At 46.1% G+C, this 13,089-nt stretch overlaps 1 protein-coding gene across 1 annotated transcript; it reads right to left on the reverse strand.

The window, feature by feature from the left end:
• Window positions 1-352: 352 nt before the first annotated feature.
• LOC124038206 (synaptopodin 2-like protein) lies at window positions 353-11,179 on the reverse strand. Its single transcript, XM_046353769.1, has 4 exons — window positions 10,840-11,179; window positions 7,633-7,784; window positions 5,192-5,934; window positions 353-3,309 (listed from the first exon to the last, which is right to left on the reverse strand). The coding sequence occupies exons 1-4, from the start codon at window positions 10,939-10,941 to the stop codon at window positions 620-622; spliced, it is 3,687 nt and encodes a 1,228-aa protein (XP_046209725.1). The 5' UTR covers window positions 10,942-11,179; the 3' UTR covers window positions 353-619.
• Between the last annotated feature and the right edge of the window lie 1,910 nt (window positions 11,180-13,089).

Consider the following 13,089-nt stretch of genomic DNA (forward strand, 5'->3'; position numbering starts at 1 on the left):
AAAGTTTCCGTTTTTTTTTTATAACCCAACCCTGATCTGTACTTCTCCACAACTTTGTCCCTGACCTGTTTTGGAGAGCCCCTTGGTCTTCATGGTGCCACTTGCTTGGTGGTGCCCCTTGCTTAGTGGTGTTGCAGACTATGGGGCCTTTCAGAACAGGTGTATATATACTGAGATCATGTGACAGATCATGTGACACTTAGATTGCACACAGGTGGACTTTATTTAACTAATTATGTGACTTCTGAAGGTAATTGGTTGCACCAGATCTTATTTAGGGGCTTCATAGCAAAGGGAGGGAATACATATGCAAGCACCACTTTTCCGTTTGTAATTTTCTTTTCATTTCACTTCACCAATTTGGACCATTTTGTGTATGTCCATTACAAAATCCAAATAAAAATCAATTCAAATTACAGGTTGTAATGCAACAAAATAGGAAAAATGGGGGGGTGAATACTTTTGCAAGGCACTCATAAAAACATTTTTGTTAGGTACGGAACAAGCTCATTGATCAGTATTTGACCACCTTATTACTTTATTGTTTTGCAGATATTTGTTTTATGGCTGAGATGTGACCAGTTCTTAGTGACAGACAAGGTCTCCCACTCCCACTTGATCACATGGCACCTGGTCTCCACACACACGGCTGGACGCCCACCTTGGTGGCGATGAAGCGGGGTTTTGGCGCCTGCATGGCATTCGCCCTTAGGGGAGTGGGACGGTTAGCAAGGAAACTAAGCTCAGGGGCACTCTGAAACTGCTTGGCTCCTTGGAGCCCACTGTAGGACACTCCAGGATAGGGTGCTGGGATGGGGATGGAGTTGCGGACAGGGGTAACATTGATTCTGGGCAGTCCAGGCAGGCCCCCTGAATAGGTAGGAGCAAGGACGGAAGGTGAGGCAGAGACAGGAGCTGGGGCAAAGAAAGGGGCAGGGGGTGGGGAGAGAGGAGCAGGGGTTGGAGAGATCATATCGGAGCGAGTCAGGCGTTCTCCCAGCGTTGTGGCTGAGCGAGGAGCGATCACGGTAGGGGCCAGGCTCGGGGCTGACATGGGCGTGGGTGTGGAGAAGCGCTTGATCTCATACACACGGGCCGCTTTGACTGGGATCTGTCTGGGAGGGGTCATGGTGCTGCCCACCATAGTAGTGTACCCTCCCTGCTGCTGCCTCTGGTCCTGGTAGGAGGGAATCGCCGACAGCTTGGCAACACTACCCCCGAACATAGCTGAGTTGAGCTGGTAAGGCTGCCTTCTCATGAAATCCAGAGCTTTGATTCCCTCTCTCTGAAAGGCGATCCCTCCTTTGCCTCCCCAGTCCCCCCTGTCAGACCTGCTGGTATCTCTCTGTGGCCCCACGGGACAGGAAGGGGCCAGCAGAGGATTGTAGCCGATAGGCGGGGGAGCGCGGATGTTGGGGGATAACTTCCACTGTGAGTTGATATTGGGATTGGGAGCATCCTGGGGCCCGACCCCTGGGAGGGAGACCTCCTGCCGGTAGGCGGTCTCCTGTGGAGTGTCTACCACATACCGGTCCATGCGGCTCTGCCTGCGGGCAAACAGCTGAGCCCCCTTGCCTTCTTCCTGGGGGATCTGAGGGGCCTCGTGGATGACCCTAGGTTTGGGGGCCACCAGTGGAGGCATCCTTCCCCGGCAGACTTCAGCACCCTGGTCTTCTTCTGCACCAGACTCAAAGCCCATCACACTCTCTGAGTAGCTTCTGTAGAGGGGTCTATCATCCAGGTTCTGCACCATGTTCAGCAGGTCAGGGTTGGGAGAGTTCTTCTTCTCAGCAGGTACTCGAAACATGGGCCTCCTGCCGCTGCGCCGACGAGCCTCTAGGAGGATGCCGGTACGACCACCAGGGGCAGGTGGGACCTTGGATATGGGGGATCTGAGTATAGGTGTTGGAGTTGTGGGGTTTGGGAGTGGGACAACTGAGACAGAAGCTTGGGGCATCTGGGCAACAGAAACTTGAGGTTGGTGTATGGGGTCAAAAGACACTGGAGCTGGGGCTGATTGAGCCACTGAGACTGGGGCTTGGGGTAGGGGTGCACCTGAGAATGGTGATGAGGGTGGAATTGAGGGTACATTGGCAAATGATCCTGGAGGTGGGGGTATGGGGCCACCTGAGAATTGTGCTGGGGGTGGAGGTATGGCTGTGAAGGAAGCCTGTGGAACAGAGGGCATGGGTGGTTCTGCCAGGTTCTCCACAGAGAAGGCAGGACGAGGATGAGTCGCCAGTGCTGAGGTTGAGGTGGAGAAGGGTCCTCTGCACACAGAGGACGGGGGAGAGAAGAAGGCGGGATTACCACTTGGAGGCGGCTCTGATGAGGTGGAGAAGGGAGGTCCTACAATAGACACAGAGGTCGCCGGGCGCGGGGCGCTTTTGGTGATGACGGGGCGGAACACAACAGGAGCGGTGGCGGCTCGGTTGGTCACGAACCCTGGGTTGAAGGGGCGGGCTGTTCTGTTGAGAACAGAGCTGAAGGAGAGTTCTGGCAGCGGTGTTTGGAGTGGAGGTATGTGAGTGGTTAAGATCGACACTTGGGTGGTGATTGGGTTGGATGCCACAGTCAAGGGTGACATCACCATGCCAGCCGTGCTCACTGGAGAGTAGGCGACGTCTCCATTAGCCATGCTGTAGGCAGTAGGAGCAGCTGGGGCCGGTGCCATAGGCCCCTCTGCCACAGACCGAGCCTCCTCCTGGAAGGCTACAGGGGGCGGTGGTGCCATGGGCTGCTGAGGCTGGTACATCGGTGGTTGTGTTTTTGGCTGGGGCTGGCTCTGTGCATATGGCTGAGGCTGCTCCTGGATCTGTAGTTGGTTCGGTGATTGGGTCCTTATCTGAGGTTGGGCGGCAGCCACCTTCTTGGCGTGCTCGGCCGCCCTCTTCCTCTGCTGCTCAAACAGCTGGGCGCCCTTCCCAGAGATGTCGCTCAGGCCGGGACTGGGGGCATCTTCTGCCCCATCCCCTCGCTCTCCACCTGCGGTCGCCCTCTTCTCCAGCGCATCCAGGTAGTCACTGTCCCAGGTGGTGTCGGGGGCGGCCGAGAAGCCATCCTCATCAAACTCCGACTCGCTTCCTGGGAAGAGACCATCTTCCTCTGGGGAATTGTGCTGCATGTCCTCGTCCACGCTGCCGAAGCTGGTCAACGTGTACTTCTTGGAGCGCTGCCTGCGCTTCTTGAACATCAGCACGCCCTTGGAGTTGGGGTTGGGGGCGTCTGTCAGAAGGGAGGCGATAGAGCGGCACTTGGTTCTGGCCTCCTTCACCTTTTTGTCTTGAACCGTGTCACCCCGGTTCAGTTCTGTAGGGGTCAGAGAGCATGTTTTAGGGTGGGCATGTCTGTAGAAATGCTATTACTTTTTCTATGTCATCTTGGTTAGGGTCATTTCTGGTTTCAGTCCAGTCGCTAAATTTAAAAAAAAGCTCTGGATGAAATGTATTTTAAATTCTTTAATAGGAGTTATAATTCATCTGAACTGATTAACTTAAATTGGAACTGAATCTAACATATTATATACAAAAAGACCACGGGATAGTCTATTATAGGGTGGACTTTGATGCATTGACGACAGTAAAGGGGGATTTTTTTTTACTAGTGATGAACGACCAGATGTAACCTTTAAATGGAGAACTCAGCATGACACCAGGTTCTAAAAACAACAGGGAGAGTCTTCAACAAGCATCCATCTTCTAAGATGCTACCAGAGCACATTTGGTAAAATGACTGGCAAGCCACAGGCTTTTCACATTAACCAAGGTAATGGAAAAATCCCTAGTTCCCAGCTACTAACTTCACCAAATAGCAGAAAGTGAGTGTTAACAGAAAGTCCCATCATCTAGGCAGAGGTTGTACATTTCAATTAATTTGTTATGGTTTTAATTAGCATAGGGAGGCTAAATCTATGATCCCAATGTGCCCAACCATGTAAGGATTTGTTATTTAATTTGTCACCGGCAGTGTCCCTGAACAGGACATGTGAATGTCAACCTGTAATTAGGGACACCTAGGGATTAATGGCATTTTATTTCAATAACTTCTTAAAAAAGCAACTTCTTCGAATAGTCTCAGCCCTCCCTGTCCTGAAGTTGACGACTGACAGGTGGACATGTTGTAATTATTTTCCATTTATGTACTTTGTCAGGAGTTTATTATTGGCATAAAGTATGAAATGATCACATACTCTACACTAGATAACAGAGATTCTCTGTTATTGTAACAAAGCATTTTTATACATGGAATTTCCCTTGAATCATTTAGTCCATCTGTCCAGGGATCGTCTTTGCTCGACAAAAAGACTCCAGCTACTTATGTGATCCTGCTTTAGGTGGCTTTTCAAAATGAGTTTTAGTGGCTGATATGTTTTCTCACACCGACATAATTGATTCATTTGACTGATCCGTTCTTGGCCTTATCTGAAAACCATACATTTCTGTGTTCCTTTGGACTAAGTGTAGCGTTTGAAACATCTGTGACGAAACGTCATCCCATAGCAAACCTCTTAAACTCTGATACACAAACATTCATTCATCAGCTGTTAGCCCAGGTCACTGGTCCAACTGCCTGACAGACTGATCAGAGCAGAGGGCAACCCCGCCTCACTATTATTAGCTGTTGATGTATCGGTGCCTAACCATCCGGCCAAAGACACCACGTGTGTGTATTTTGTATATTCATATGTGTATGAATGGAATGTGATCATATTTTGTTTACTCACTTTTACACATGTCTTACTTATACATGTAAATATGTATGTTTTTCTTAAACGTACCCTTGTTTTTTATTTCAGTCTTAGCGAGATGTAGCCAGACATGAACAATGGAGGGGAATATAGTGGAGGAGAAGGACAGACGTGATATATAAAAGTGGTCAAAGAGGGAAAGTGAGACAGGGGAGAAGGACTGTGCTATTTGATACCAGATAGCAGCTGCATGGAAATGCTTTTCCTAGTTCATACATGCAGTGCTCAGGTTACCGGGCAACTGAACCAGGGGACAAATATAGCCCCTGTTCTACGTAGAAGGGACCGCCTCGAAATGGCCCCTTGCAGACTAATGCTGCCTCATTGGGAACACTCTGCCTTTACCTGAGAGGACAATGTCATTTGTTATGCAGTGACAACCTCAACTAGCCATTACAGTAACAAATCCCGTATCACCCCATGGGTCATGATTTGTTTACTCACTGGCTTGCTTGGCCTTGTCCATGTAGGTGACACTGAGCTCCTCGTCCAGAGGCGTGTCTATAGGCCCCACCATGGGCACCATCTGCCTACGGGAGCTCAGCTGCATGGCTTCCTTTGCCCTCTCGGGTGACACTAGTGGGACAACGTTGGATGGCTCCTGGAAGGTTCTGTCCTCCTCCATCACTCTGTCCTGCCCTGAGACCTGGTCCTCAACCGAGGAGATGATGGAGGATGTCTCTGTGGAGGTCTGGGAGGACCACATCCCTGGAGGGGGCTGGTAGATCACTTCCCTGCGGGCCACCCCTGGCAGGCCCTCCCCCCCTCCTCTGCCATCCAGTAACCCGTGGCCCAGGAGCCCTGGGTAGACCCGGGCATCTGGGGCACTGTCATAGCCGCTAAACTCTGAGGTCTCCCCTCCCTCCGGGGAGGCTCTACCGAAGGCTTTTCCGGGTAAGTTGCTGGGATTTCTGTGCTTCTGCCTCCTCTGCCTCTCGTTGGCCGCCACTTCTGCGTCACTGTCTGTCTCCCCGTAGTAGGCCTCGCTGCCTGGGGGCGAGGTGAGGCATCTGCGCACCATGGGGGATAGGAGGGAGGACCTGCCATGGGGGACTTCCATGACAGTGGCTGTGTGGTGCAGTCTGGAGGAGGGGGACATGGCGCGCAGGGTGGCTCGGTACTCTTTGTCGATACGGGGTGATGGGGCGCGGGTCAATAGCACCACGGACTGGAAGCCTGCCGGCGCCCTGTAGGAGCAAATTCACAGTTACTTAACTATTGTTGGTCATACTGTTCTGGCTTATCCTATTTGTGTAGCACTTAATGATGGTTTAGTACTTAATGATGGAGTACAACTTAATGTTTGATTAAAACTTAATGATTGAGTAAAACTTAATGATGGAGTAAAACTTAATGATGGAGTAAAAATGAATGATGGAGTAAAACTTAATGATTGATTCAAATGTAATGATGGAGTAAAACTTAATGATGGAGTAAAACTTAATGATTGATTCAAATGTAATAATGGAGTAAAAGTTAATGATTGATTCAAATGTAATGATGGAGTAAAACTTAATGATGGAGTAAAACTTAATGATTGATTCAAATGTAATGATGGAGTAAAACTTAAAACCGCTTAAGGATCGGGCCCTTTTTTTTCCATTTTTGCATACCCACACCCAAATCTAACTGCCTGGAGCTCAGGCCCTGAAGTAAGGATATGCATATTATTGGTATCATTTGAAAGGAAACTCTTTTAAGTGTCTGTAAATGTGAAAGGAATGTAGGAGAACGTAACACAATAGATCTGGTAAAAGATAATACAACCTTTCTTTAATCATCTTTCAAATGCAAGAGAAAGTCCATAATGTATTATTCCAGCCCAGTTGCAATTTTGATTTTGGCCGCGAGATGGCAGCAGTGTATCCGCAAAGTTTTAGACTGATCCAATGAACCATTGCATTTCTGTTCAAAAATGTGTATCAAGACTGTCCAAATGTGCCTAATTTGTTTATTAATAAGTGTTCTGTCATGTTTTGTCATTGATTATCATGTCTTGTCTCTGTGCTTTCCTTCTATTCGTTTCCCTCTGCTGGTCTTATTAGGTTCTTTCCCTCTTTCTATTCCTCTCTCTCCCCCTCCCTCTCTCCCTCTCTCGCTCTCTCTCTCTCTATCATTCCGTTCCTGCTCCCAGCTGTTCCTCATTCTCCTAACTACCTCATTTACTCTTTTCACACCTGTCCCCTATTTTGCCCTCTGATTAGAGTCCCTATTTCTCCCTCTGTTTTCCGCTTCTGTCCTTGTCGGATCCTTGCTTGATGTTTGCTGTTCTGTGTCCTTGTTCCGCCCTGTCGTGTTTTACCTTCTTCAGATGCTGCGTGTGAGCAGGTGTCAAAGTCAGCTACGGCCGGTGCCTTCCCGAAGCGACCTGCAGTCTGTGGTCGCGTCTCCAGTCATTCCTCTCTACTGACGAGTGGATTTCAGTTTTTCTGTTTTTGCATTAGGATTATCGCTTTTGTTTAAGACGTGAATAAAGACTCTGTTTCCGTTTAGTCGCTTTTGGGTCCTCATTCACCAGCATAACATGTTCATGTTCAAAGCTGTGCACTCCTCAAACAATAGCATGATATTATTTCACTGTAATAGCTACTGTAAACTGGACAGTGCAGTTAGATTAACAAGAATTTCAGCTTTCTGCCAATATCAGATATGTCCTGGGAAATGTTCTTGTTACTTACAACCTCATGCTAATCGCATTAGCCTACGTTAGCGCAACCATTCCGTAGGGGACCCACCAATCCTGAAGTTAATGATGAAGTAGCCCTTCACGATGGAGTATAACTTTATGATGGAGTAGCACTTTATGCTAATATAGTATGTAAAACAATGTTAGCAGCAGGGTTATTTGACAGACCCATCAATGGTGATTGTAACTGCTCTCTGACCTCTTGACCTGGATGTGTAGTATTCCTGGGGAGTTGTCGATTATGGTCATGGCCTGGGCGTGGGACAGACCTCCACATGGCTGGTCGTTGATGGACACCAGCTCATCACCCTCCCGCAGTCCTGCTCTGCACGCCTTACTGCGCTTACGCACCTACACCAGCAGAGATGCAAAATATCACACACAGTATTCAATATGAGACTGCCAACAGCACCCATTACGAAACTCTCTCTTCATTACGATCTCTTTATCCAACGATCACTCTCCCTCTCTAACTATTTATCTCTGTCATCTCTCCTATTACATGAAAAGTGATACTGCACGGAGAGCATGACAAAGCCGCTCTTGATGTCTAGTCTTGATGACTTGCTCTGACAGCTTGGACGTGCTACAGACATTGCCCACAACCTGTGGCAGAAGTGAAACCCTCTTACCCACTTTATCAGGGAAATGCTAGCCAGCACCTCTACTCCCCCATGTACTCTCCCTCTATTTGTGTACAGGGTCAACCGATAGGCAGCAGCTTACCAGTCCTATGCTATTATACTGTGTACATATATATGCCATTTAGCAGACGCTTTTATCCAAAGCGACTTACAGTCATGTGTGCATACATTCTACGTATGGGTGGTCCCAGGGATTGAACCCACTACCCTGGCGTTACAAGCGCCATGCTCTACCAACTGAGCTACAGAACATGTAAGTTGTGTAGTACCTAGTATATTGCAGAGGGATTTATTTATCCTAGACCCCTAGAGGTTACTCTAGGATATGATACTGAAAACATCTGCATGTTGAATAGGTTAGGGCTACAAATACTGTGCACGTGTTGATTGTTTGGATCTGAGGCCGGGTATACAGGGTTCAACCCAATTCATCACTATAGGAATATTCAGGGCTGACATTGTTGACCCGTAATTATATCACAGGTCCCAGTTAGTTAAGCCTATCAAAGTGGCCCTGACTTTGTGTTGCTACTTGAGCAAGGGGACATTGATAAGTCAATCAGTCACCTTGTGGTCTTAGCTCCTGGCTGCTGCCCCTGTATCAAAACACACACACGCACGTGCAGATTCACATGTGCACACACAAACACACACACACACACACACACACACACACACACACACACACACACACACACACACACACACACACACACACACACACACACACACACACACACACACACACACACACACACACACACACACACACACACACACACACACATAACATGATTATTCCGTCTCCATTTCTGAGGTCAGGGGTCATACGCTTTCAGATTGGCCACCACAAACACAGCTGTCTGTTCAGATAAGGCGAGCTGACGTCCTAAGCTCCTGTGCAACTCACCTCCATGTTGGATTATGATCTACAATTTTTGAGGAACCATTATTCTAAGGGCTCTAATAATAATATTGTTCTCTATTATGCAATTCAGGAAGTAAGGTACGGCCGTCATGTTGATGAAACCAATGAGATCTCAAGAGCGTGTGCATGTTGAAGCTACATGACCTAGAACCCTCAAACACAACTCTGGACCTCGGAGCCAGTTCCACTGCATTTTTACATTGTTCCCCTCTAATCAGGGACTGCTTCAGACCTGGGACACCAGGTGTGTGCAATTATCAGGTAGAAGAGAAAACCAGCACGCTCCGGACCTCGTAGGGTAAGAGTTGAATACCCCTGACCTATAAGAACCTTTTACTCTGGTAGAAACTGGATACATCAGTGATTACATTGATGCGTGTGAAGATAGAGTATGTTGTCTTTGTTTTGGAGCACTGGCAAAGAATACAGCCTTCACTAGGCTGAAACACACACCTTAGTGAGTCATCCCTCAACCCAGAGTAGCCAGTAGTGTGTGTGTGTGTGTGTGTGTGTGTGTGTGTGTGTGTGTGTGTGTGTGTGTGTGTGTGTGTGTGTGTGTGTGTGTGTGTGTGTGTGTGTGTGTGTGTGTGTGTGTGTGTGTGTGTGTGTGTGTGTGTGTGTGTGTGTGTGTATACACTGTATGCAACTAAAATAACATATCTAGAAAAAGGACTTCTATTCAGATGGGCAGAGAATAGATCCAACAGATATACTTTGATGTAAATCCTTCCTGAACTGTGAACTGATATGCTGTATGTACAGTATCTATGACAACTTTGATGAGCTGAATAACCTCTTGTGAATGTGTGCAGTGACTGACTGAGAACCAGCCACTCAGCCAATGATGACCTTCTGCAAATGATGACCCTGATCTGTCCAACATCGGCGTAATCATGCACCAAAAGCTTTATAGAAAACAGTACTTCATGTGTATTTTACAGCTAGATATTTTTTTCCCCATGTCATTAGGGCTTCATGATCAAAATCCACATAGCACTAAATGATATGTCTGCATAGAAACACACTATTTCTTACACACCCAAGATCTATGACTACTGATATGAAAGGTGATTAAAGAAAAAAACATACCACATGGGAGGTTGAGAGGGGTTGCTACATACCCACATGAAAAAATACTACAGTTGACTATGGAATACTACAGTACTTACTATAGAATTCTGTAGTAAACTGTAGAATACCATACTACATTTACATTTACATTTAAGTCATTTAGCAGACGCTCTTCCCTCGATCATGTGTATTACTTACTATAGAATGTTGTCGTTTACTGTAGAAGACTATAGTAAATACTACAGTATAATCTGCTAAAAACTCTGCAAAAACACCACTTTTTTAAACTATTATATTAAATATTATACTATTATTAAATATTACAGTATTTAATTTTCATATTACCCTGCCTATTCCCTCCCCCATATCCCAACACTACATTCAAAACTATAGTATATAAATATAGTAATACTAAAGTATTTAGACCAGAGTAATATAGATTTTTTTAATGGGTACATTCCAAGCAGTAGAACTTTAAAGTTCAACAGCTCTATCAATCACTCTAATGTCTACACATGAGACCCATTCCAGAACAGACACATGAGTCATCCTCAGGCCTTTCGGTCCCTGCCCATGGTGGCAGCCAATATTCTATCCGAACCACATTCACAACCCTTCATATCCCACTAATTCCAGACTCCATACAGTATATCATAGAATGTACTGTCATCGTAAAAAACAAACCCCCACCATTTTTTCTGCTATTATTCAGAATGTATCCTTTGTAACAGTTTTACCATCCTATCTTTCACTGAAGCCATACCTTGGCCACCTGAAGTGGTTTCTGGTGCTCCACGCCCCCCTGGAGACGAAAGCCCCATGGTGCTCCACCGGACAAGGTGATTACAACCTCTTCTGACACCATTATTGTGTGATACCTTCCCCTTTTTTGTGTTTCTGTCCGTTTGTCTGTCTTTTTTGTCTCTCTGGGGCGGGGGGGCCCTCAATGCGTTTGCTCCATAGTTGTCAGGGCCCCCTCAGAGGGCTCTGTCCACTCTCCTTCAGCTATAATGTCCTGGTGCTGAATTCTCTCAGCCCGTACTCTGGCACCTGGGCACACATACACACACTCTCCCCATTGACACCCACACATGCCCACACACACTCTGAGTTTGAGCAATGCTGATAGGGTTGCAGGCTGGAGGAGCTGAAATAAAGAGAGAGGGGGGGGAGAGAGAGAGGGGGAGAGGGAGGGAGAGGGAGGGAGAGAGAAAGAGAGAGAGGGGGAGAGGGAGGGAGGGAGAGGGAGGGAGAGAGAAAGAGAGAGGGGGAGAGGGAGAGGGGGAGAGGGAGAGGGAGGGAGAGAGAGAAAGAGAGAGGGGGAGAGGGGGAGAGAGAGAGAGAGAAATAGAGAGAAAAAGAGAGAGGGGAGAGAGAGAGGAGAGAGAGAGGAGAGAGAGAGAGAGAGAGGGGGGAAGATAGGATGGGGTGAGAGACCTGTGTCTGCTGACAGAGGAATGCTGGCCTGGGTGAGTGAGGAGGGGTTCTAACTGCACACTTGTCCTGTCACTAAGACAGCAGAGTTACATTTTATTTCTATTTAACCTAAATTTTATAAAGGAGTCATACTGAGACCAAGGTCGCTTTCACAGATGAGCCCTGAATTACAAAAATTACAGAAATACACACATCAAAATATAAGTACAAATAGCAAGCACAAAGAAAACATAGTCATAAAAACCAACACATTCATCAGTAATAAGGTCCTCAATCAGCTTTCTGAATTGCCCTAGAGCCCTCAAACTCAACTCTGGACATCAAAGCCAGTTCCACTGCATTTGTACATTGTTCCCCTCTAATCAGGGACTGATTTAGACCTGGTACACCAGGTGGGTGAATAATGTTTATTTTTATTTTTATAATATATATATATATATATATATATAACCTTTATTTAACCAGGTAGGCCAGTTGAGAACAAGTTCTCATTTACAACTGCGCCCTGGCCAAGATAAAGCAAAGCAGTGCGACAAACACAGAGTTACACATGGAATAAACAAACACAGTAACACAATAGAAAAAAAGTCTATATATAGTGTGTGCAAATGGTGTGAGGAGGTAAGGCAATAAATAGGCCATAGTAGCAAAGTAATGACAATTTAGCAAATGAACACAAATTAACATGCAGAGGATGATGTGCAAGTAGAAATACTGGTGTGCAAAAGAGAAAAAAAGTAAATAAGGTAGAACAGAAGACCAGTAGGCTCCGGACCTGGTAGGGTAAGAGTTGAATAACCCTGCCGAAGAGGCTCTAAAACATCAAATTTAAGAACATATTGAAGATTGTTCCACAAACAAGGTGCAAGAAAACTAAAAGCTGATTTACGTAACTCAGTAGAGACCAAAGGATTTCCCAGAATTATCCATCCTTGAAACTGGGTGTGGTAACTGATACAGTATGTCTAAAGGTTGGTAATGATGTTAGGTACAGTGGGAGTTTTTGTAAAAGGGCCTCGTAAATTAAAACATAGCAATATATCAACATAAGTGACATCAAAGAGAGCCAACCAAGTTTCTGGTAGAGAACGCAGTAATTATTACTAAAACTGTAACTCGTATTTAATGAAGTGGCAGCTGCATTTATATCAATGATATCGGTATAGTCTAGGACTGGTGTAAACGTCAACTGAATCATCTGATTTCTACTATTTAGCGAGAGACATGACCTATTAACGTTCTCATCGATATGCTTTTTAAAAGACCGCTTTTTTGTCTTTTCAGATCCCCCAGTATTTGTAATCACAAGACCCAATCAATATGGGCACATACAAAGTCCTTAAACCATCTGAGTCATTTTTATGTGCTCTAGAGACAACATATACTTAGTTTTATCTGCATTTAATACACATTTCAGGTCAATAAATGTTTTCTGTAAAACAATCAAGGCAGACTGTAGTTCAGATAGAGACTTGTCAACTGTGGTGGCAATAACATTCACAATAGTATCATCGGCATTCCAGTGCAGTTTACAATTGTATTTTTTACAGACAAGTCAATATTGTTAATGTAAACA

Source organism: Oncorhynchus gorbuscha, linkage group LG06 (genome assembly GCF_021184085.1).
Source record: "Oncorhynchus gorbuscha isolate QuinsamMale2020 ecotype Even-year linkage group LG06, OgorEven_v1.0, whole genome shotgun sequence".
NCBI lineage: Eukaryota > Metazoa > Chordata > Actinopteri > Salmoniformes > Salmonidae > Oncorhynchus > Oncorhynchus gorbuscha.